Source organism: Triticum aestivum, chromosome 2A (assembly GCF_018294505.1).
Source record: "Triticum aestivum cultivar Chinese Spring chromosome 2A, IWGSC CS RefSeq v2.1, whole genome shotgun sequence".
Taxonomy (NCBI): domain Eukaryota; kingdom Viridiplantae; phylum Streptophyta; class Magnoliopsida; order Poales; family Poaceae; genus Triticum; species Triticum aestivum.
Genome location: NC_057797.1, coordinates 49,535,919 through 49,561,385, shown reverse-complemented (window position 1 = coordinate 49,561,385; position 25,467 = coordinate 49,535,919). Strand labels below are relative to the sequence as shown.

At 51.5% G+C, this 25,467-nt stretch overlaps 1 protein-coding gene and 1 pseudogene across 1 annotated transcript; one reads left to right on the top strand and one right to left on the bottom strand.

Moving 5' to 3' along the window:
* The first annotated feature begins 2,568 nt into the window (after positions 1-2,568).
* Positions 2,569-5,108, top strand: LOC123187383 (putative kinase-like protein TMKL1; annotated as a pseudogene).
* A 19,535-nt stretch (positions 5,109-24,643) lies between these two features.
* On the bottom strand, positions 24,644-25,108 carry LOC123191475 (wound-induced protein 1-like). The gene has a single exon (XM_044604195.1). It carries the CDS (start codon positions 25,106-25,108, stop codon positions 24,644-24,646), a length of 465 nt encoding a protein of 154 aa, XP_044460130.1.
* Positions 25,109-25,467: the final 359 nt, after the last annotated feature.

The window sequence follows — 25,467 nt, the reverse complement described above, 5'->3', positions numbered from 1 at the left end:
CTCACCCGATCCCGACGCAGGAGGGAAGAGGTCCTCCGTCACCGTTGTCGGCTTCCTCCAAGAGCGACGGAGAGGAGGACGGGGATGGAGGCTGCCCGACGGTGCGGTTTCATGGTCTCCACCGTCCTCGCCCTAGCGGGGGGTGACGCAGGGGCTGCGGACGGTTCCCATCAGGCCTCCGTGCAAGACCCCAAGTAGAAACACTATGGTTACTAGTAGGGCATTGCAGCAAATATAGCTAGCTAAATGGAAAGCATGTGGCAACTATGAAGCATGTCTACCTAGACAACTAGGGGCTGTTTGGATTGTGCCCATGCTGACCCCGCCAACGCATGAGCGAGCCCAAAAATTGGCGATGATGCACAACTTGCCAACGCGTTGGTGAGAAAATGAACTGAAGAGTTGAATCAAGGCTTGGGGAGCCAAATAACGGGCTTCAATCCAAACGCTGCCCATGTAGATGGTCAACGCCAATATTTTGGCTTCAGAGCCTCGGGCTCCCATCCAAACAGCCTCCTAGTTTCACCAATCCATAAAGCTTGACATTATGTTCATTTTTGTTTGTGCAAACGTAAATGGGTTAAGCTATGGTTACTTGTATTAATTTTGGCAAATTTAGGAAATGTTTTGTATTGCTCATATGGAAATTCATCACAAAGAATTGTCCAGCGAATGATGGCAAATTCTCACACATGCTACCATGCTTTTTGCCATGGCAAATTTGTTCTATTTCTATTGTAGGTACCATGGCATTTTTACTTTTCAGAGCGCAACAACTTTACTTACTAGAGCATGGCAGATTTATTAACTAGTTCATGGTAGCTTTATCGAAGGTAGCATGGCAATAAAGGTTTTCCCAAAGTTCAATTCAAGTTTGAACTATTTTATTTCTAAACTTAGTTGAATTGAAATATTTATATTCAAGCTATTGTTATATTTTAATATTTTTCACTCCTCAAAGATTTCCTGCCATCATTTGGAGTGTTGCACACTTACAAAAAACAGCACCGGGCGACGGGGGACAGGTTTGGATGACCGGCTCGTATCCGTATCCGAACCATTTCGCGAACAAATATTATGTCTGTTTTAAATGTCGGTGTTGGATATGCCCTTAGCTAGGATATTAAGTTCGGTATAAAGAACATTTTTCTACTCCCTCGCTAGAGACTCCCATGCATCTTGTGTTTCCCTGCCTTCCCTTCGAACCGCCGTCAATCTGTCTTGTTTCCTGTGGTTTTATCGGAAAAGGCTTTCATCCCACTTTATATATAAAGCACCAATCAATAAGCACCCGGTACAAATACACGCCACACCACCGCAACACACGCACACACCCAGGGCAGGATACAAAGACGTTGAGCGCGGCAACACCACCCCTAGCACTACCACCATGCAGAGACGAAGCTACATATGACGAACCATGCGCACCAAGGCGGCACCTTCAAGAAGGGAACGACACTGGCGCGCCGCCACCGCCCGATCCAAGGATCAGAGTTTTCCTCGGAGCCGCATGACGGGCAATGAGAGCCGCGACGACGCCTTCAAGAAGGGAACGATCTCCGTCGCCGGTCCGTCCGAAGATACAACAAGCTTTAGGACCATAGAGGCGTGGTCGATCGCAGACTTTGTCGGTGGGAGGGCTCCTACTTTATTTTTAGGTGTTTTTTAGTTTGTTTATGATTTGTGTCCTGCTTAGGATGGCGAGACGGCAGCGGGTCCCCGAAGATGGAATAAGGTCCTCTCCACTTAGCACTGCGTGCAGGCGGTGCAACTTGCATTGTCGGAGGGCATGCAAAGGTGTTTCTCTAGCAGATCTTGCAGGATTCGATTGGTGTTTGTCTTCGTGGATCCGGTCTTCATTCGTCTATGTTTGTGTGTCTATGGATTGTTGATGTGGTGCGCCGGTCCTTTGAGGCTTTTTTGCATGGCTCCTGTGATGGAGAGGCGATGTTGACCGTGTTTGTAGTCGTCGCTAGATGGTCTATGGACATAGGTATAATAATTTTTATTACTCTTGAATTCCTGATGTTTTTTAACTGATATGATGGTTGATGAATATATCATAAGTTTTTGTAAAATGAAGCTTGGATCGTAAGTTTTTTTTCCTGCATTTGTAGTTTGTACTGTGTTAATTAATTGGCAAGCAGGAGCACGGGATGGAAGCACCGTGCAATTATGCGGTCGACACGGGAATCTTATCGTCGTCGGTTTGTTTGACTAATGGACAAGAGCAAGAACATAGATAGATCTTGATACAAGTAAATTACTCGCTTAAATCGGCGTGCGTGCGTGCACACTTGACTCTCGGCAACGTAGCTGCTGGATCACATGCTCCCATGCTCGTGTCGGAGCCACTCATGCATGTCTCGTCCTAACTAGCAATCCGTCCAGCGTAGTAGTACCACTACTACACGTGAGTCGAGTGTGATACTCGTACTGTTCCCCGGGTATTTCACACGCAAGCACGAACGCAGCCGCGACTGTAGAGCGCGTAGCGGCTGCCGCCCACGCCCACGCCCTCTGCGCCTGCGATGCTGACTTTCGCCCCAAGGACGACCAAAGTGTGCCGTGGACGCCTCCGTTCCCATCACCGAAAAGAAAAGAAAAGAAAATTGTGCGTCTGTCAGTCAGCGCACTCAGCGCTCAGCAGGCCCGCTCGCCACTGGTGTGCGTGGAAAGCCAGAGCCAGCCCGCCGTCTAAAGCGAGAACATTCACAAGGACGAGACGAGACGAGACGACCGACCAAGCTGCTCTGCCTCGCTTTCTTCTTTCTTGCTCCACTCCACTTCACTTGCCCACTCCAGCTCCAGCTCCAGCTCCAGCTCCATTCAGATTCAGCTAGCCGCTAGCTAGCTCCCCCTGCACAGAGTTTGTACGATGCGCACCACAGCGCGCGCACTGCCGCGCTGCCTCCTCCCCCTCCTCTTCGCCGGCTTCTTCTTCCTGCTACGCTCCCCGTTACCCGTCCTCGCCGCTGGGGACGTCGCCCTCGTCATCGACAAGCTGAAGCCGGCGCTGCAGGGCGCGGCGGCCGCCAACGCGCAGCTCGCCACCTGGAACGCCTCCACGCCGCTCTGCCTCTGGCGCGGCCTCCGCTGGGCCACGCCCGCGGGCCGGCCGCTCCGCTGCGACGCCCCCGGCGCGCGGGCCAACCTCTCGCTCGCCGGGGACGCCGCTCTGCTCCTCACCTCCATTCGCCTCCCCGCCGCCGCGCTCGCCGGCCGCCTCCCGCAGGAGCTCGGCGCCTTCGCGGCACTCGAGACCGTCTACCTCGCCGCCAACTCGCTCTCCGGCGCCATCCCGCTCGAGCTCGGCAACGCGCCCGCGCTGGCCGAGCTCGACCTCGCCGGCAACGCCCTCTCCGGCGCGCTCCCGCCCTCCATCTGGAACCTCTGCGACCGCCTCGCCGAGCTCCGCCTCCATGGTAACGCTCTCACCGGAGCGATTCCCGCGCCGGCGGGGCCTAACGATACGTGCGACCGTCTCCGGATTCTTGACCTCGGCGCCAACCGCTTCTCCGGCGACTTCCCGGCGTTCCTGACGGGCTTCCGTGGCCTCCAGCGCCTCGACCTCGGCGGCAACCGCCTCGAGGGACCCATACCGGAGTCCCTCGCCGCGATGAGAGGCCTCCAGATGCTCAACCTCTCGTACAACAACTTCTCCGGTCAGACGCCCCCGGGCTTCGGGCCTCGAGCTTCACCGCGGAGTCGTTCCTCGGAAACAGCCCGGCGCTGTGCGGCCCGCCGTTACAGCAGCCGTGCGTGTCCCCTTCGGGCCTCAGCTCCGGCAGCGTCGCGGGGATGGTCATCGGCCTGATGGCCGGCGCCGTCGTGCTGGCGTCGGTGTGCATCGGGTGGGCGCAGGGGAGGTGGAGGAGGAACAGGGTGAGGCGAGCGGCGGAGGAGGGGGTGGAGACGGAGGAAGGCGGCGAGGGGAAGCTGGTGGTGTTCCAGGGCGGGGAGCACCTCACGCTGGAGGAGGTGCTGAATGCGACGGGGCAGGTGGTGGAGAAAGCGAACTATTGCACGGTGTACAAGGCGAAGCTGGCGGACGCCGGCGGCAGCATCGAGCTCCGGCTGCTGCGCGAGGGGAGCTGCAAGGACGCGGCGTCGTGCGGGCCGGCCGTGCGGCGCATCGGGCGCGCGCGGCACGAGAACCTGGTGCCGCTCCGGGCATTCTACCAGGGCCGGCGCGGCGAGAAGCTTCTCGTCTACGATTACTTCCCGCACCGGACGCTCCATGACCTCCTCCACGGCGGCGGTCTTGAGAGCAGGCCGGCGCTGACTTGGCCGCGGCGGCACAAGATCGCGCTGGGCGCGGCGCGCGCGCTGGCGTACCTGCACGAGAGCCGACACGGGGACGCGCCGGTGGTGCACGGCAACGTGCGGTCGTCGAACGTGCTGGTGGACGAGTACTTCGTGGCGAGGGTGACCGAGTACGCGGTGGTGGGCAGGCTGCTGGTGCCGTCGGCGGCGGAGGCCGTGCTGTCGGCGGCGAGGGCGGACGGGTACTGCGCGCCGGAGCTGCAGACGATGAAGCGGTGCGCGCCCCGGACGGACGTGTACGCGTTCGGGATACTGCTGCTGGAGCTGCTGATGGGGAGGAAGCCCTCCCCGGCGGCGAACGGGGGCGACGGCCTGCCGGCGCTGGTGAAGGCGGCGGTGCTGGAGGAGACGGCCGTGGAGGTGTTCGACCCGGAGGTGGCGAAGGGCGTGCGGAGCCCCGCGGAGGAGGGCCTGGTGCAGGCGCTGAAGCTGGCGATGGGCTGCTGCGCGCCGGTGGCGGCGGCGAGGCCGAGCATGGCGGAGGTGGCGCGGCAGCTCGAGGAGAGCCGGCCCAAGGCCAGCCGGTCGGCGCTGTACAGCCCCGCCGAGACGAGGAGCGAGGCCGGCACGCCGACGACCGCTGCGTAGCTGTATGGCTAGCTTTTACGATGCCCGGTGAATTGTCCATGATGCATGCTGGTCGATCGCCATGCCGACAACATTGATGGGTTTGTTTCTGCTTTGATGGATCAGTCAGGAATCCTAGGTGTTCCTACTTCAAGATGTGTAGGAGTACAACTCACAATTAATTAGAGAGAGAAATGCCGTGGCGTGGTTATGTTCGTGCATCGACCAATTGCGCCCGAGATCACTGCACTGGCCGACAGTGGTAGTAGATTCGTAGAATGAAATGAAACCTTTTTTCTTTTGACACAGAAAAAGTATGTTTCTGTTCCTCAAATTTACCGATAGTCTATACTCTCTTCGTCCGATGAAAAGCATACGTTTGACCTTAAAATATGTTTTAAAAAAGTGTACATCTATCTTACCAATGCACATTAAAGTAGAAAAAACTACTTCTCTCATCAGACGGTAATCAAGACCAATAGCATTCTATATATGGTCTCTTTAATTTTCCATGCACCTAGGTCTAGGGGTAGGATAATTAAAAAGAAGAGGATATGATAAAAGGAGAGAGATGGTGGCTTCCACCTTTTTTTCACGGGACCAAGGGAGTACTTAGTCTCTTAAAAAGTTGGAACCTGATAAATCCCGAACATTCAGATTTTAAGCATGTCATCTCATATGTTTTTTCATGGCAATTTTAGTTGACGCTAGGTGGCAACTTTAGTTCTTAAAACATGACCACTTTGTCCCATTTTGTTTTTTTTGTCAGAAAATTGTCATGTTCGCCAAACTCGCATGAACTAAAGTTGCCATGAAAAATGTTTGGATTGCCATGCTTAAAATTCAAACGTTCAGGATATATCATTTCCGTAAAAGTTTTCCCTACAATTAGTCGCCCATGTCTCAAAACTGAACAACTTTTGTCAAAAATCAGATTAGATTGGAAAAACTGGCCACGTGTCCACTTAAAATGACGTGAGCCTGGGCTGTCAGTTGCTTACCCCTTCACCTCTCTGGCTTACGGAAGGGGTCCATTGGCTGACTCCAGTCATCTTCAATCTCCAGCTCGGGGCACGGAACGGATGAGTTAAGGGTACCTGCATTACTCCGCTGCACGACAGCGCCCGTCGATGAAGATGTACTGACCGTCGCAGCTCACCGCATGCGGGGGAGGCGGGCTCGACACACAGTAGCCACGAAAAGAGGCAGCCCTGCACACAAGAGGTGTGGCTATGGCAGGGCATCGCCTGGCAAAGGCAAGCATCGCTTCCCCACTGAAACTGATGATGAGCGATTGTTTGGTCGGACCTCCTGGTGATATTGCCGTGAGGAATTGGAGGAGGATAGCCACAAGCACTCGCTGTCGTGGTTCTAAGCCTGACAGTAGAGTGGGGGGTAGGTATGGAGAGGCAAGGTCCTAGCTATGGAGAGGTTGTAAGCACAAAAGATGTACGAGTTCAGGCCCTTCTCGGAAGAAGTAACAGCCCTACGTCTCGGAGCCCGGAGGCGGTCGAGTGGATTATGAATGTATGAATTACAAGGTGCCCAACCCCTCTGCCTGTGGAGGAGGGTGGCTTATATAGAGTGCGCCAGGACCCTAGCCAGCCCACGCAGGAGAGGGTTTAAGGTGAGTTAAGTCTGGGGCGTTACTGGTAACGCCCCACATAAAGTGCCTTTACTATCATAAAGTCTACTTGATTACAGGCCGTTGCAGTGCAGAGTGCCTCTTGACCTCCTGGTGGTCGAGTGAGTCTTCGTGGTCGAGTCCTTCAGGCCAGTCGAGTGAGTCCTCATTGGTCGACTGGAAGGCGACCTCTTCTAAGGATGTCCTGGGGTAAGTTACTTGGAACAGGTCCATGACCCTACCCTAGGTACATAACCCCATCATTAGCCCCCGAATGGATTGAGGCTTCGAGTGAAGAAGGAGTTGATGTCGTTTCCGATTGACCTTTGCGCTCTAGTTGTGCGCTGTTCTGGACCAAAGAATCTCTTCGTTGACAGGGAGCAATTTGCCTTCAGTCGACTCGATCCATTCTGTTTTTGCGTCGAGTGATCTTTCGGGCTTCGACGATCTCCGAGCGACGGATCGCCGGAAACACCGCGTCTGACAGACTGATTTGTTGCTCGCGGATTCCGCGGGATGCGAAATTTGGGGGCGCGCGCGAAGCGGGGCGGACCGCGGCGTTCGGATGGGACGGGGCATAGACGCCTCGATCTCCGCGCCGCCTTTTTCGCCACGTATCCAGCCTGCATAACTGCTCTCAGATATGATTAGATCGACCGGGCCCACATGTCAGCCACTCGGAAGGGACCTTATAAATGCGCCCGGCGAGGATTTCTGTGCTGCGCCCCAGCATTCTCCCTCTCTCTCTGCTTCCTTCTTCCCAGCTCAGCGTGCTCGCTCTCGCCCCCGCACCACTTCCCTTCGCGCATCTCTCCGGCGACCATGGCCAAGGAGAAGACGGCGGCGCTGGAGCGCGCCAAGAAGGCGTCGGCGTCGGAGAAGGCGAAGGGGAGATCCACCAGCCGCGGAGGGTCCTCGTCCAGATCCCGCCTGCCGAAGGGCTGGGTCCAAGGAGACTGGATCCAGTCGACCATCACAGAGAAGGACCTCCTCGACATGGCCAACGAGGGCTTGATCCCTCACGGAGCTGCGAGGTTGCCGGGGAAGGAGTGGCAGCCACAGCCAGAAGAGGGTGAGTGTGTGCTTTTGGCCACTCATGTTGATCGTGGGTTTTCCTTGCCGCCAAGTATTTTCTTCCGTGGCTTCTTGAATTTCTTTGGAGCGCAGCTTCACCACTTTACCCCAAACTCCATTGCCTATCTTGCTGCATTCGTGTCCATGTGTGAGGGTTTCTTGGGCTGTCGACCGCACTGGGGTTTGTTCAAACATATATTCACGTGTCGCTCTCAGACCGTGAAGAAGGCGAGCCCAGGTGATGAGAGAACCCGAGTCGTCCAAATGTGTGGGGGCCTGGGGATCCAGGTGAGGAATAAGAGCACCTTCCCGCCCATGACCTTTCCCGAGTCCGTCAGAGGCTGGCAGTCGACTTGGTTCTACTGCCAGGTCCAGTCGACGCCAGGGCAGTCGAGTGGACTCCCTTCGTTTACCATGGACCGAGTGAACAAGCCCTCCCCTCTGAAGCTGATTCCGGAGGAGAAAGCCGACGTGAAGATGTTGATGGAGCGCGTGGTGCAGTTGGTTCGGGAGGGGGTGACGGGCATGGATCTCCTGGAGGTCTTCCTCAAGCGTCGCATCCAACCCCTTCAATTCCGGAGCCACTGCATGTGGTTGTACTGTGGGACCGAAGACGAGACTAGAGTCCATCCAGAAGCAGTCGACGACGTCACTCTGGAAAGATGGATGGTAGCCGTTACCGGAAACAAGGACAACCCGCGCGGAGCCAGAAGGATTCCTCCACTCGACCACAACAGCGACCCAAACAAGGTACACTTGCTCTGCTCTCCACTGCGCCCTTGTCGTATTCATTTCTGTTAACCCTGCCGACTGGTCGACTGATCCTTGTTTGGGCATCTGCTAGGCCCTCACCGAGCTGTACTCGATGCCCAATGGGGCACAAGCTTCGACTGAGGAAGGCGAGGCGAGCGGGGGCGAGAGCCAGGAAGAGGAGGAATGGGACTCGGATGTTGCAGAGGATGATGACGACGATGATGATGATGACGGCGATGAAGACGACGTCGAGGACGAGGAAGAAGAGGAGGAGGAGGTCGTACCACCGCGCTCAGAAAGGCGGTCGAAGCTTGTCCACGACCCTTCGACCGAACGTGGTAAGGGGGTTGCGACCGCCACTCAGTCGACCAAGCGCCCTCGGACCACCTCTCCGGTGCCGACTGAAAAGGCGCCGAAGCAGCCCAGGGCGGCCCCGTCGAAGCCGATCAAGCTCTTGCCGAAGATGAAGGTGTCCATCCCTACCATATCAGGGTAACCGTGCTGCTCATATTTTCTTATTCTGTGTGAACTTTATCTCTGGTCGACGCTGAAGTTAGTCGACTGATCCTTTGGAGTTGCAGTGCTGCTACTTCTGAAACCTCGGCCCGGGCTGATGACCACGAGATGGAGGATGCAGCAACTTCGAACCCAGGTACTGTATTCTTAACATCGTTCTTAGTCGACTGACTCGCGATCTCTGATCCTGATTCTTCTCCGCAGCTCCACCCAATACTGTTATCAATCTCCCTGATGACGACGAGGATGAAGAACCACTGGCACGCAGGAGGAGTCGGAAAGCGTCCGCCAGTAAGGTGCCTCAGGATGTGACGGCGCCTGAGATTCTGACTGTGGAAGAAGAGAACACCACTCGACACACGGTGTCCTTCGCAAATCCACTGACGAGTGCTCAGCAGCCCTCCCTCTTCACGACGCACCACGTCCCAGAGGACCAAGCTGGCGCAGCGAAGGAGGCAATACGCCAGGCGGGACTCATGATGGAGCAGCTGAAGACCATCCGGGACGCGAGCCAGGCAGCTTATGACGCCAGCTCTGCCCTCCAAAGCAATGTCCAGGTCAGTCGACCGCTGTTTGTTCTGTTGGATATGCTACCAAAAACTTTTCTTTTCCGGAATTTATAGTAATCACCCACTGGGTGTGTCGAATAAACTCCGTGTTAGCGGGGGCACGCTGAGTGCACCCGCTGGGTGTAGTCCCCAAGGCTAAGGTCGACTGCTGGCAGTCGGCCTTAGGCTTTATGATGTCAATCTTTCTGTCAGTCGACTGGTCGACTGGATTTCACAAACCGGTGGGGGCACGCTGAGTGCACCCACTGGGTGTAGTCCCCAAGGCTAAGGTCGACTGCTGGCAGTCGGCCTTAGGCTTTATAATGTCAATCTTTCTGTCAGTCGACTGGTCGACTGGATTTCACAAACCGGTGGGGGCACGCTGAGTGCACCCACTGGGTGTAGTCCCCGAGACTGTGGTCGACTGCTTGCAGTTGATCACAGTCTTAGAGAATGCATCTCGCACACTTTTTTTTTGAGGTCGACTGGTCGACTTTGTCTTCAACAGGATTAGTGGGGGCACGCTGAGTGCACCCACTGGGTGTAGTCCCCGAGACTACGGTCGAATGCTTGTATTCGGCTGTAGTCTTAGAAACGTGTGTTTTTCCCTTTTTCACTCGGAAGTGAATTATATTTGACATTTAGTCGATTGGTTCTTCGCAGAACTCTTGTGATCTTGTGGCTCGCTACTCAGAGCTGGAACACAAGCATACTCAAGTCGAGCTGAGCTTGAAGCTAGTTCAGGAGAAGCTGACAAAGGCAAAGGAGGAGACCGAAGGTATGTTTGGTGAGACCCTGACGACTGCTTTTCCCCTTGCTTGTTTCAAATCTGATCTTGCTGTAACTTGTAGGTAAGGTAAGGGAGGCCCAGCAGAAGAAAGACCTTGAGCTAGCTGAGAAGATCAAGCTTGCTGACGAGAAGTTAGCTTCAGTCACCAAGCTTGAACAAGACAATACCAATCTGAAAGCTGCTCTTGGGATTGCCAACAAGGAGGTCAGTCGACTGAAAACTGATAAAGCTGCCCTGACCGACCAAGTCAGCAAATTGACTGGGAAGAAAACTGATCTGGAGGCCTTCCTGAGTGGACTTGCCAAGAAGCTGTTTCTTATGCTTGAAGGTAAACCTCTATGCTTGGCAGACATTTCCAATTGTGATTTTTCCATTCGACCATCCTCTTGACTTAGTGACCACCCTTGCAGAATTTTGTCAAAACTTTGAAGAAGAAACCAGCCGACTGGAGCCAAACCTTGACCCCGTCAATTCTCCGGTGAACGACGAAGTTGCCATGGATGTTTTCCGACTGGAGTCTCGTGTTGCAGCTGTCGTGGACTATCTCGCAAGGCTGAAGGCCGCCACATCTCGCATCGACTCGACGCTCTGGCCTGAGGAGACACTTCAGAATGACCTTGAGTCGCTGATGGCCCGCTTGAACACGATCCCTGGTCGAGTGCAGGAGTGGAAGAAGTCCTCGGCTCGGTGTGGTGCAGATGTCGCTCTGTGTCTGGCCCGAGTCCACTGCAAAGATGCACGAGAGGAGAAGCTGGCGGCCCTTCGGGTGGCCAATACCAAGAAGCACGACTTCAGGTCCTTTATGGAGACTTTCCTTGCAGCTGCCACTCGGATCGCCGACGGAATTGACCTTGATGAATTTGTTGCACCTTCCAGCCCTCCACAGGAGGGGTAAAAAACTTCTTCTGGCTCGACGCTTTAAATTTGCCTCGGTATGCCGAGTGGAATTGTAACCGACAAACCTTAACGGGCTTGACGCCTGAGCACTTTCGGTTCCTTTAGATGTCGATTCAAACTTGGATTTGGTGCTTGAATACGATTGCCTTCGGCTCGGAATGTTTTTTGCAGGTTCAAAGCAAGGTGCCTGTGCTGCAATCGACTTATTCTTTAGTCCACTTAGACGAGCACTGGGCTGCAGCTAAGCCCCCGAGTGAGAGGGTTGCTCTCCACTCGGCAGGGTTTTTATACCTTAGGCGAGTGCTGGACTGCAGCTAAGCCCCCGAGTGAGAGGGTTGCTCTTCACTCGGTAGGATTTTTGTAACTTAGGCGAGCACAGGGCTGCAGCTAAGCCCCCGAGTGAGAGGGTTGCTCTTCACTCGGTAGGATTTTCACAACTTAGGCGAGTGCTTGGACTGCAGCTAAGCCCCCGAGTGAGAGGGTTGCTCTTCACTCGGTAGGATTTTTATAACTTAGGCGAGCACGAGGCTGCAGCTAAGCCTCCGAGTGGAAGGCTGGCTTACCACTCGGTAGGATTTTGATAACTTAGGCGAGCACGAGGCTGCAGCTAAGCCTCCGAGTGAGAGGATTGCTCTTCACTCGGTAGGATTTTCACAACTTAGGCGAGTGCTTGGACTGCAGCTAAGCCCCGAGTGAGAGGGTTGCTCTTCACTCGGTAGGATTTTTATAACTTAGACGAGTGCTTGGACTGCAGCTAAGCCCCCGAGTGAGAGGGTTGCTCTTCACTCGGTAGGATTTTTATAACTTAGGCGAGCACGAGGCTGCAGCTAAGCCTCCGAGTGGAAGGCTGGCTTACCACTCGGTAGGATTTTGATAACTTAGACGAGCACATGGCTGCAGCTAAGCCCCTGAGTGAGAGGATTGCTCTTCACTCGGCAGGATTTTGATAACTTAGGCGAGCACAAGGCTGCAGCTAAGCCTCCGAGTGGAAGGCTGGCTTACCACTCGGTAGGATTTTGATAACTTAGGCGAAACGGATTCGCAGCTAAGCCTCCGAGTGGGAGCCTGGCTCACCACTCGGTAGGACTTTTTACAACTTAGGCGAGTGCTTGGACTGCAGCTAAGCCCCCGAGTGAGAGGGTTGCTCTTCACTCGGTAGGATTTTTATAACTTAGGCGAGTGCTTGGACTGCAGCTAAGCCCCCGAGTGAGAGGGTTGCTCTTCACTCGGTAGGATTTTTATAACTTAGGCGAGCACGAGGCTGCAGCTAAGCCTCCGAGTGGAAGGCTGGCTTACCACTCGGTAGGATTTTGATAACTTAGACGAGCACATGGCTGCAGCTAAGCCCCCGAGTGAGAGGATTGCTCTTCACTCGGCAGGATTTTGATAACTTAGGCGAAACGGATTCGCAGCTAAGCCTCTGAGTGGGAGTCTGGCTCACCACTCGGTAGGATTTTGATAACTTAGGCGAAACGGATTCGCAGCTAAGCCTCTGAGTGGGAGTCTGGCTCACCACTTGGTAGGATTTTTACAAACTTAGGCGAAACAGATTCGCAACTAAGTCACCCACTGAGGGGAATTTTATTGGAAATAAAATAAAAAGTGACAGATATTGTGGAGGAACTATGACACTATTATTTTGAGGTCCATGAACTACAAAAGTACTTTATTGCAACCCATCCGAGTGATAAAACTTAAGTGTAAAATGGGCGGAGTAGCTCCGCGTTCCAAGCTCGGGGCTCGTCGATATTATGCTCGACGTTGTAAAGACGGTACGCCCCGTTGTGGAGAACCTTGGTGACGATGAAGGGGCCTTCCCAAGAAGGAGCAAGCTTGTGTGGTTTGTGCTGATCCACTCGGAGAACCAAATCCCCTTCCTGGAAGGCTCGACCTCTCACATTTCGGGCGTGGAAACGGCGCAGATCTTGTTGGTAGATGGTCGATCGGATCAGAGCCATCTCCCTTTCTTCCTCTAAAAGGTCGACTGCGTCCTGCCGCGCTTGTTCAGCTTCTGCTTCGTTGTAGATTTCAACTCGAGGAGCATTGTGGAGAAGATCACTCGGCAAGACTGCTTCAGCTCCATAGACCAAGAAGAATGGAGTTCTTCCGGTCGACCGATTAGGCGTGGTCCGCAGTCCCCAGAGTACAGATGGAAGTTCGTCGACCCAAGCTCCAGCCGCGTGTTTGAGATCACGCATCAGTCGAGGCTTCAGTCCCTTGAGAATCAGTCCATTAGCTCGCTCTGCTTGTCCATTCGACTGCGGATGGGCGACTGATGCGTAGTCGACCCGTGTGCCCTGGGAGTCGCAGAAAGCTCTGAATTCCTCTGAGTCAAAGTTCGACCCATTATCCGTAATGATGCTGTGCGGGACTCCATATCTGAATATTAGTTCCCTGATGAAGCTAACAGCAGTACCGGTGTCAAGGCTCTTGATTGGTTTAGCCTCGATCCACTTGGTGAACTTGTCGACTGCCACCAGTACATGCGTGAAGCCACTTCGTCCTGTTCTCAAAGGACCGATCATGTCCAGCCCCCAAACTGCAAAAGGCCAGACGAGTGGGATGGTCTTCAAAGCTGACGCAGGCTTGTGCGACATATTCGAGTAGAACTGACATCCCTCGCACTTATCTACTATCTCTTTTGCCATCTCATTCGCCTTGGGCCAGTAAAATCCGGCTCGGTATGCTTTGGCCACGATGGTCCGAGAGGACGCATGATGACCACAGGTCCCCGAGTGAATATCATTGAGGATGAGTCGACCTTCTTCTGGTGTTATGCACTTCTGACCGACTCCAGTCGCGCTTTCTCTGTATAATTGTCCTTTGATTACGGTAAAGGCCTTAGATCGACGGACGATCTGTCGAGCCTCTTCCTCATCCTCCGGAAGCTCTTTCCTCAAGATATATGCGACATACGGAATCGTCCAGTCGGGAATGACCACCAAAACCTCCATGATCAAGTCGACCACCGCTGGGACTTCAACTTCAGTCGGATCTGTGGCGCTCTTGGGCTGCGGAGTTTCTTCGGTGAAAGGATCTTCTTTGACTGACGGAGTGTGTATATGCTCCAAGAACACACCACTCGGAATGGCTTCTCTCTTGGAACCTATCTTTGCTAGATCATCAGCTGCTTGATTTTTCAGTCGGGGTATATGATGGAGCTCCAACCCCTCGAACTTCTTCTCCAGCTTCCTCACTGCACTGCAGTATCCAGTCATGGCTGGGCTTCTCACGTCCCACTCTTTCATCACCTGATTGACCACTAAATCCGAGTCGCCATAGACCATTAGGCGACGGACGCCGAGTGAAATGGCCATGCGCAACCCATATAGGAGGGCCTCATATTCTGCCTCATTGTTGGAGGAATCAAAGTGAATCTGGAGCACATATCTGAGCTTATCTCCTCTGGGGGAAACCAGGACAACCCCAGCACCGGAACCATTCAACATCTTAGAGCCATCGAAAAACATGGTCCAATGCTCCGAGTGAACTTCAGTCGGCTGCTGTTGTTCAATCCACTCGGCGAGGAAATCTGCTATCGCCTGGGACTTAATGGCTTTCTTTGCCTCAAACTTGATATCAAGGGGAAGAAGTTCAATCGCCCATTTGGCCACTCGACCAGTTGCATCTCTGTTGTGCAAAATCTCTGATAGTGGAGCGTCGCTGACGACTGTGATGGAATGGTCAGAGAAATAATGAGCAACCTTCTTTGTGGTCATGTATATTCCATACACAAGCTTCTGATAATGAGGATATCTCTGCTTGGATGGAGTCAAGACTTCAGACAAATAATACACTGGGCGCTGAACTTTGAGAGCTTTTCCTTCTTCTTCCCGCTCGACCGTTAGCACAGTACTGACGACTTGTCCTGTGGCTGCGATGTAGAGCAACAGAGGCTCTTTGCTGATTGGAGCAGCAAGCACCGGCTGGGTGGAGAGCAGAGCTTTTAGCTCGGCAAACGCTGCATCAGCTTCTGGAGTCCACTCGAACTTGTCAGCCTTCTTCATCAGTCGGTAAAGAGGCAGTGCCTTTTCACCGAGTCGTGAGATGAATCGACTTAATGCGGCCAAGCATCCAGTAAGCTTCTGGACATCGTGCACTCGCACAGGGCGTTTCATTCGGAGAATAGTGCCAATCTTCTCTGGGTTAGCGTCGATTCCCCGTTCGGAAACGAGAAAACCGAGTAACTTGCCACCAGGAACTCCAAATGTGCACTTTGATGGATTGAGCTTGATATCATACCTTCTGAGGTTGGCAAATGTTTCGGCGAGGTCAGCGAGCAGGTCGGAACCTTTTCGTGACTTGACAACAATATCATCCATATAAGCTTCCACATTCCGACTGATTTGGGTGAGTAGACACTTCTGAATCATTCGCATAAATGTGGCTCCGGCATTCTTGAGGCCGAATGGCATGGTGATATAGCAGAAGCACCCGAATGGAGTGATGAAAGCTGTTTTTACCTCATCGGGCCCGTACAGACGGATCTGGTGGTACCCGGAGTAAGCATCTAAAAAAGACAACCTCTCGCATCCCGCGGTCGAGTCAACAATTTGATCTATGCGAGGGAGAGGAAAGTGATCTTTCGGGCAGGCCCGGTTGATGTGCTTGAAATCAATGCACATTCGGAGCGACTTGTCCTTCTTAGGAACCATGACGACATTAGCGAGCCACTCGGAGTGGTATATCTCTCGGATAAATCCTGCCGCCAACAGTCGAGCCACTTCTTCACCGATGGCCTTTCTCTTCTGGACGGCGGACCGCCGAAGATGCTCTTTGACTGGTTTTGCAGACGAGTCGACTCTTAGGCGATGCTCAGCCAGTCCCCTGGGAACACCTGGCATGTCAGCGGGCTTCCATGCAAAAATGTCCCAGTTCTCACGGAGGAACTGGATGAGCGCTTCTTCCTATTTTGGGTCGAGTGTTGTGGAGATGCGGGTCGGAGCTGCTTCGGGGTCGGTCGGGTGAATGTGAACAGGCTTCGTCTCACCGGACGACTGGAATGCAGACTCTGTGGCGGGCTTCTTGGATCGCAGCAAGTCACTCGGATCTGCGTTTTGCTTGTATTCTTCGAACTCGACCGCTGTCACTTGGGAATCGGCAATCTTGGAGCCCTTCTGAAAGCACTCCTCTGCCTTTTTCCTATCACCGGTGACAGTGATCACACCTTTGGGACCGGGCATCTTCAATTTGAGGTACACGTAACATGGTCGAGCCATGAACCGTGCATAGGCTGGTCTCCCCAAAATGGCATGATATGCACTTTGAAAATCCACGACCTCAAACGTCAACTTTTCTTTGCGAAAATGCTTCGAATCACCAAACACTACGTCCAAAGCTATCTGGCCGAGTGACTCGGCCTTCTTCCCTGGTATAACTCCATGGAAGCTCATGTTACTAGTGCTCAGTCGGGACATCGGAATGCCCATACCTTTCAATGTGTCTGCATACAATAAGTTCAGCCCACTTCCACCATCCATCAGCACCTTTGTCAGTCGAGTGCCTTCGACAACTGGATCGACCACCAAAGCTTGCCTCCCGGGGGTGGCAATATGAGTCGGGTGATCAGATTGGTCGAATGTGATGGGTGTTTGAGACCACTTCAGATAATTTGCCTTTGCTGGGGCAACCATGTTCACCTCTCGGTTAATCACTTTCAGTCGACTTCTGCTTTCCACATCTGCAAAGATCATCAGAGTGGAGTTGATATGCGGATATCCTCCCTCACTGTCCTCTTTGTCTTCGGCCTTGTCCGACTCCTTCTCCTTGTCCTTAGACTGTTTTCCCTGAAACTGCTGGATCAGGAGTCGACATTGGCGAGTGGTGTGCTTTGGGTAAATGATATTCCCCTCTTCATCTTTCTTCGTGTGAATGTGACACGGCATATCCATCACGTCGTTCCCTTCTTTATCCTTTACCTTCTTGGGGTTCCAGGATCCTTTTGGTTTCCCCTTAAACTTTCCTTGAGTCACGGCCAGAGCCTCTCCAGGAGCTGCCGGTTCAGCCTTCCGCTTCTGTTTCCGACTGGTGTTTCCTTTTTCCGACTGACTCGGCTTGTGCTTGCCGCTTCGGAGTCGGTCTTCTTCTTCGCCGTTGGCGTACTTGGTAGCAATCTCCATCATCCGACTCAAGGTCATGTCACCGGTTCGACCAAATTTCAAACTCAGTTCTCTGTTCTTGACGCCGTCTTTGAAGGCGCATACTGCCTGATGATCAGAGACATTTTCCACAGTGTGGTGCAAAGTGATCCACCTCTGAATATACTCTCTGAGAGTCTCATTAGTTTTCTGCACGCAGACTTGCAACTCTGTCAATCCCGCTGGTCGCTTGCAAGTCCCTTCAAACGTTCTGACGAACACTCGGGACAGATCTTCCCAAGTGTAAATGCTGCTAGGAGGTAATTGAGTCAACCATGCCCTGGCAGAACCTTCCAACATGAGGGGCAAATGCTTCATGGCCACCTCGTCGTTCCCACCACCGATCTGAACTGCCACTCGGTAGTCTTCAAGCCAAGTTTCAGGCTTAGACTCACCAGTGAACTTGCTGACTCCTGTTGCCAACCTGAAATTGGGGGGGATAACTGCGGCTCTGATAGCTCTGCTGAAACATTCAGGACCAGAAACATGTACTCGACTGCTCGTGGGTACATCTCTGTCGAGTGCGCCTCGATGGGCTCTGTTCCGGTCGACCAACCCTTGCACGATAATGGATCGCGCGTCGAAGCCTGGCTCTCTGGGGTCAACTGGAACCCTACGCCCTGTACTGTACTGACGCCTATCATCTGGCTGCCGAGGAGCGTAAGACCCACCCCTCGGAGGGGAATAGGGCACTCGACGCCTATCATCTCGGTCGAGTCTGTCGCCATATTGATCTCGCCGATTCTCACGCCCTTCGCGCCGCGGAGGCGATCTGGGGCTGTGAGCCGACTGAACCGTATTCACAGTGACAGATCGACTGTGAATTCTGTTGCGCGACTGAGACACGGCTGAATTCTGATCTCCTGCTGCCCGGAGCAGATCCCTGATCTGCAGCAAACCTCTGCCAGCTTCCGACTGCGAAGGCTGAATGGACTCTGCTATACGGGTCGCAGCTGCTAAATTCTGAATTGGGGTTCGATATACCTGAGTCGGCGGGAAGAGTTGACGTCGACTGGTGTCGGGAACTCGTTGCCGCGCGCGCTCGTCGAGTGCTCGCTGAAGGTTCTCCAGTCGAGTGCGCTCGGCCAAATTGGCCAGACGCGCCTCCTCCAAGGCACGAGCCTCGGGGGTTTCTCCTGCGATGGGAATACGCAGGGGATCCTCGTTCCTGCGGCGAAGCTCTTCTCTTTGCAGAGAGTCGAGTGGCTCGGGCTGGTACTCTTCGTAGTCTCGTGCAGGGTCGCCGCCGTCACCTGCTCCACCACCACGGGCGAAGCCAGGAGGGCTGTGGGGCCCGTCGACCATCAAGATTTCCGCCGCTGGATCACTGCTTCCGCACTCGGATGCAGTCTCTCCGGAGCCAGTCGACTGATCGAACAAGCCGTAGAGAGATTCGTTGGGCTCGATTGCCGCAACTTGTGTAGTGGCCGATTGGCGAGCCACCGCGTGACTCACCCATCGCTGAAGCCTCGACCGGCCTGAGCGCTTGCGCTGGCGGGAGACCGGGAGGGTGGACGATGGAGGAGCCGACCGATACTGGGTCGACGGTTGCCGCAGCAGAACGCCGCGGACACATGCGCGAAAATGCGTCGCACCGCGGACGGGGAGCGCGTCTACGTCGAGTGGAGCCTCCTGGAGCCATGCGGAGTCGTCGGCGATGAAGGTGAGAGTGCCGAGACGGATCTCTTGACCCTTGACCAAAACTCCAGCAGACACCATGATGAGAGTACTCGGAAGAATCGCAACTTCTCCACAAAATCGCTAAAACACCTGCCCCACGGTGGGCGCCAACTGTCGTGGTTCTAAGCCTGACAGTAGAGTGGGGGGTAGGTATGGAGAGGCAAGGTCCTAGCTATGGAGAGGTTGTAAGCACAAAGGATGTACGAGTTCAGGCCCTTCTCGGAAGAAGTAACAGCCCTACGTCTCGGAGCCCGGAGGCGGTCGAGTGGATTATGAATGTATGAATTACAAGGTGCCGAACCCCTCTGCCTGTGGAGGGGGTGGCTTATATAGAGTGCGCCAGGACCCTAGCCAGCCCACGCAGGAGAGGGTTTAAGGTGAGTTAAGTCTGGGGCGTTACTGGTAACGCCCCACATAAAGTGCCTTTACTATCATAAAGTCTACTTGATTACAGGCCGTTGCAGTGCAGAGTGCCTCTTGACCTCCTGGTGGTCGAGTGAGTCTTCGTGGTCGAGTCCTTCAGGCCAGTCGAGTGAGTCCTCATTGGTCGACTGGAAGGCGACCTCTTCTAAGGATGTCTTGGGGTAAGTTACTTGGAACAGGTCCATGACCCTACCCTAGGTACATAACCCCATCACTCGCCATGGCTGGGGAATTGCCGATGGGTAATTTTGCCGGAGGGGAACAAGGGAAGCTTCCCTGCTAGATTCCTCTGACTAGGAGGTTGCTGGAGGATGTAGAGGAAGAATAGGAGGGTCAGTGGGTCACTACGGCTCAAGCTGGCTGGGAGGAATCATCTCTAGACCGTGTGCTAGGAGCAGAGGAGAAGGTGGTGCGCGACACCAGCCGCAAAGGGAGAATGGGAAGAAGTGCCCTCGTTGCAGGTGACTAAGGGGCAGCAGGTACACGGTGGTGCGGAGAGGCACACAACAAAGGTCGGGAGAGGTTGCTCGGGCGGCAGCCACATGATGCAGGCAAGATGCACAACAGGGGGATCTGGAGCTCGGGGAGAAAACCATAGACACGTGGCCGGTTTTCCTAGCAAATCTGATTTTGTATCCGGGTTTGAGACATGGGGACTAAATATCATCCAGAAAAAACTTGAGGGTCCAAATGTAGATTTTCGGTGAACTTGAGGGGCCAAAAACATACTTTTCTCTTTGGCAAATTACAGTTGTAGGTGTTTTTTTTGGACCGCACCTCCCATTTTCTATTACCCGACATAACAGAAATACAACCCTAGGCGGAAGATGTGCGAGGCGAGAAAGGTATATAGAAAGAGTTTGAGTATTGCCTATAGACAACAATGCTACATCCACCAAATATTATGTTTTTTTATGGAGTGATAGTGACTTGCCAGGTTGGATTGGATTGAGGGGGAAAGAGATGGGCCCCACCCACCATGAAATTCGGGGGGTGAGGATAATTTTGAGGAATGGCCCGTAATATTCCCGTAACAAGCCCATTAGTTTACCATTTTTTTATGCACACCCATAATCAGTTCGTGCATTACGGAGTGAAAACATGACATCACTATCAGATTTTGCAAAGTGCAATGACCAACATCCAAAATAAAAATGTGCTCTGTTGTTTAAAGTTGATTTTGAAAAAGACTATGACAATGTTAAATGGCTTTATGTTTTTCAAATGTTGAAAATTAAAGGAATTATTGGTAAATGGATTGATTGGATTATGGGGACCATCAGAGGGGGTAATATGCGTATTAAAGTAAATGATAATCTTGGACCATATTTTCGAACTCATAAAGGGTAAGGCAGGGGGGTTCCTTGTCTCCTTTGATCTTTAATCTTGCAGCTGATGCACTGGCAATGCTTACGAATAATGCCAGGAAAAATGGTCTGATCAAAGGCCTGTTACATGATAATTTGGTGGGTGGTGTTAACATGCTGTAGTATGCAGATGACACCATTTTTCTTCCGTGAGGTGATTTTGATAGTGCACATAATTTGAAATAAATATTATGTTTGTTTGAGCAGATGTCTAGGCTGAAAATCAAGTTTCACAAAAGTGAATTGTTCTTGTTTGGAAAAGCCATTGATAAACAAGAGGGGTATTCTGAAATCTTTACTTGCCCTCCGGGGGAGCTCCCTTTGAAATACTTAGGCCTCCCCATAGATAAAAATAATAATTAGGAATAAACATTGGAAACCTCCAGAGGAAACAATAGAGAAGAAATGTGGTACATGTTAGGGGAGGTTTTTAGCTAGCGCTGGTAGGATTACTCTGATTCAATCCCCGCTGACTGGTATTCCCTATTACATGATGCCATTCTATGGATTGGCTGTTGGGGTGAATAAGAGAATGATTTTTTTAGGGCTAAGAGGAAATACCATCTAGTTAAATGGTCTGAAGTGTGTAAACCTAAAAACATGGGGGGTTGGGGATTCAAAATCTGGCTTTGATGAATAAAGCCTTGTTATGTAAATGGTGGTGGAAAATTTACATTTCTCAGTCCCGGTCTGAGCTATTAAAACAGAAAGAGTTCTTCTTTTCTTTGTGTAGATTTATTGTGGGGAATGGGAGAAATGTCAAATTTTGGGAAGATTAGTGGTTGGGGCCAAAGTCTCTGAAAGATAGCTTTCCTAGGCTGTACAATATTTTTTTGAAAAAAAAACAAATCAGTTGCTGATGTGCCCGGGGAGGGTTTAGACACATTCCGCTTTAGAAGAACCTTATATGGTGAGTCTTTGGAGCTATGGGAACACATCAAAGAGGCTTGTGGGGCATTTAGATTGAATGAACATTGACTGGAATGGAAAATACACTATGAAATCTTGCTACAGGTTTATGATACAAACTGGGATAGTTATCCACATAAATTATTGTGGAAAATCAAGATGCCCCCGCGCGTCAAAGTCTTTATGTGGCTAACCTTGAGGGGGATCATTCTTACTAAAGATAACTTGATTCATAGGGTTTGGATTGGAAATAATAGCTGCTCTTTTTGTGGGAGGGAAGAAAATATTAATCATCTCTTTTTTCATTGTTCTGTTGTGAGGATGTTGTGGATGGTTATGAAATGTGCTTTTAACATGCATGATATTCCTGATAACATACAACAGATGTTGGGAATATGGATAAATTTTTTAACAAAAATGATAGAGATCTTATGGTAGTTGGTGTTTCTGCTATAGTTTGGACTCTTTGGAAACTTAGAAATAAAGTGGTCTTTGAGAATAACAGGGTTTTCTGATCCCTGTGTTTCAGTTAATCTGATTGTGAAAATATTTACATGATTAAAATGTCTTGCAGAAAAACCCAGAAAGAATAAAGGAAATGACGACGGGCGTAAGACAAGTTGAACAGGTCGCTGAGGAGGTCCTCAGAGTACACACGGCTAGAGAGCGGGGTTAGCAAGAATAGAAGGCCGAACATTTTTCAAATTTGTGAACATTTTTTTGAAATCCTGAACATTTTAAAATTCATGACAATCTTTTTGAAACTCATGAACATTTTTTTTGAATCGGTGAACATTTTTGAGTCAACGATTTTTTTGAAATTAACGATTGTTTTTTGACTTTCGCGAACATGTTTAAAAAAATCGTGAACATTTTCTGAACATGGGTACTTTTTCCTTTCACGATTTTTCTGTCATACTATGAACATTTTTTGAATAAGCAAGCATGTTTTACCATTCATGAATATTTTTGAAATCCACAAACAATTTTTAAATATATGATGTTTTTTATAATCACGAGCTTTTTATATTACGAACATTAAAAAAATCACATATTTCGAAATTTTAAAACCTTTTTTTAATCCTGAATTATTTTATAGAAGAATAAAACAAAAACAGAAACAAAAAGAAAAAAGAAAAAATAAAAAATAATGGCGCATCCAGATCCGCAAATGAGCCGGCCCAAAGTGGTGCGCCGGTGGAAGGGAGGCCAGCTCGCAGGGTGCTAAATAGGAGGTCCCAATGGAGAATTTTTTTTGAGAAATACGTAGGTCCCAAAGGAGATAACGTGGACATGGTTGGCAGGTAGGCCAGTAGATGATGACAACGATGCGAGGCCACGTGGGCCAAACATCATGGGCATAGTCACACACTTGTCTCCAACTGATAGATCATGAGAATGCACGCTGGAACACAGACCTCATTGAGCAAGTTTTCTTACCGTATGATGCAGCGGCCATATTGAGAAATCCTGTGTGTACTCGGGCCATGAATGATTTTTGCTCATGCGGTTTTTGAAAAGAATGGAATATTCTCAGTTCGGTCGGTGTATAGGATGATCGTGGAAACGAAAAAGAGGAGGGAGGATTGGTTGGAGTGAGCTGGGTCCTCAAATAATTCTGAAAACGAGCGTTCCTGGAACACTTTGTGGAAAGTGACAGTCCCGGCAAAGCAAAATTCTTGTGGCGTTTGTCAAAAAATTCACTACCAACAAAGGATGTATGCAAGGACAGAAATATGCCGAATCACGATGGGTGTTTTGCGCGCGGAGCACAAGACACTTGGAGACACAGTTTACTCGAGTGCAATATGGCGAGGTGTGTTTGGGCATTAGAGGACCATGACCTCCTGGAGCATATGATAGCCACGTCAGAACCTTCTGCCCGTGCTTGGTTATTCTCAATGATGGATGTGTTGAATCACGATGAGTTAACAAGGATGACAGTCATTTTATGGGCTATTTGGTATGCGAGGAGAAAACTCATTCATGAAGGTATAAACCAAAGTCCATATGCTATGCACAATTTCGTTATTAACTTCATAGCTGAATTGGATCAGTTGAGTGCGCGGCCAGAACCTCCACTACAGACGGTTCCTGCACAAGCAAACCAAAATTTCAAGTGGATCCCGCCAGTTCAGGGTTCCATAAAGATTAATGTTGACGTTGCAGTTTCCACCAACCATAATGTTGGTACGGCCGCTCCCGTGTGCGGGACAGTAATGGCGCTTATTTGGGCTCTTCCATGCTGGTCATTCACGGGTTTGTTGGATCCACCGATGCTAGAAGCTATTGCGTGCAGGGAAGGCCTTTGTTTGGCGCAAGATCTTGGGATGGTTCACCATGTCGCTTCAGATTGCAAACAGGCAGTACATCATATACATCAGAGAGTTGAGGGGGACTACGGCATCATCATCAGAGAGATTTTAGATATTTCTCATTCCTTTGCATCTTGTAATTTCTTTTTTGAACCTCGAGCTGCGAATTATGAAGCTCACAGGCTAGCTAGGTTTGGTGTTTCTCTCGCGGTTGGGAGGGATCTTTGGCTGGGTACTCCTCATGACCCAGTTGTAATTCATGCAACCATTTTAGCTAATCAATAAAGCTTAGCAAGCTTTTCTCAAAAAAAAAACTTGTCCGCGTATTTGTGCTTTTTTTTAGAAACTTGTGTGCTTGCCCTTCCTTCTTTTCTCTTCCCCAAGCCCGCCCGGCCGCCCGCCCACCCAAATAGATGTTTCTTGTAATGTCGCGGTCCCTCTCGCTTCCTTCAAGTTTTACGGGTGGTCTGTTGGGTTAAAGACCTTTCGAAGAAACGAAGAAAATGTCTTATAAAACTATTATAGCTGCTTGAAATTTGCACTCATTCACAAAGAACATGCTAGCAGGTAAAAAGACCAACTCTCAAAAGTAAAACCATGATTTACATCATTTGTACACCATATCTTGCATGGTCAAAAACCAACTACCCGTTGTCCGGGTAAAAACAATATTTTTCTTTTTACAAAATATGTACATCACATACAAACTATGTAATGTCAGATGGCGAGCACTAGACCCGGCATGGAGCGGCTCTTGGGCCTGGGCGATTGGCTCTCCCATATGGCCCACACCACGTCTTCCTTAGCCGTCTGGCCTAGATTCCTGACGGTGACAGACGTGTTGAAGTACTCACGGAAGTTGGTGATGATGCCGTCGTGGAGGCACCACGCGTGCACCCAGTAGTCGTGCTCGCCGGCCCACCCCTCCGCCACAACCCACTGGCCATCCATGGCGCTGCCGACCTCCGCAACCCGCGTTGGCATGAACCGAAATGCCACAGCACCCGCCGCCTCGCCGGTCAACAGGCGTCGCATATGTTGGCACCGGCGCGGCCCATGGAACCACCAGTCCAGGTCCGCTGCCAGCAGTGCCGTCACGGCCGCCGCGTCGCCACGGGCCAGGGAAGCGTACAGGGACTCTACCACCTCGCGGTTGGACTTGGACGGCGCGTGCTTGCCCATGGTTAACTACAGTGCGAGTGCAAACATGAAAAATGATGAGTAACCTAGTGTCCTGTACCTGAGATGAGAACTTGAGAGAGCTGAGTGTGTGTTGAAGAAGAAGGTAGGCAGACGTATATATAGGCTGGTGTGTGCAACCTGACTGGCCGGCCGGGTAGTAGAGGGCATGAAATTACGTGTATACCCATTCTCTCGCTTTTATGCACGCACTGACGCACATGAACAATCTCTGGTTCGGTGATATCTATGAGTTGCTATTTGGTTTTTAATTTGCTGAACTGTAAGTCGTTCTCTCGATGGAGGACTGTGGGACGAGTACAGTATCAGAACGCCATATTTGATCTTCACAACCGAGCCAT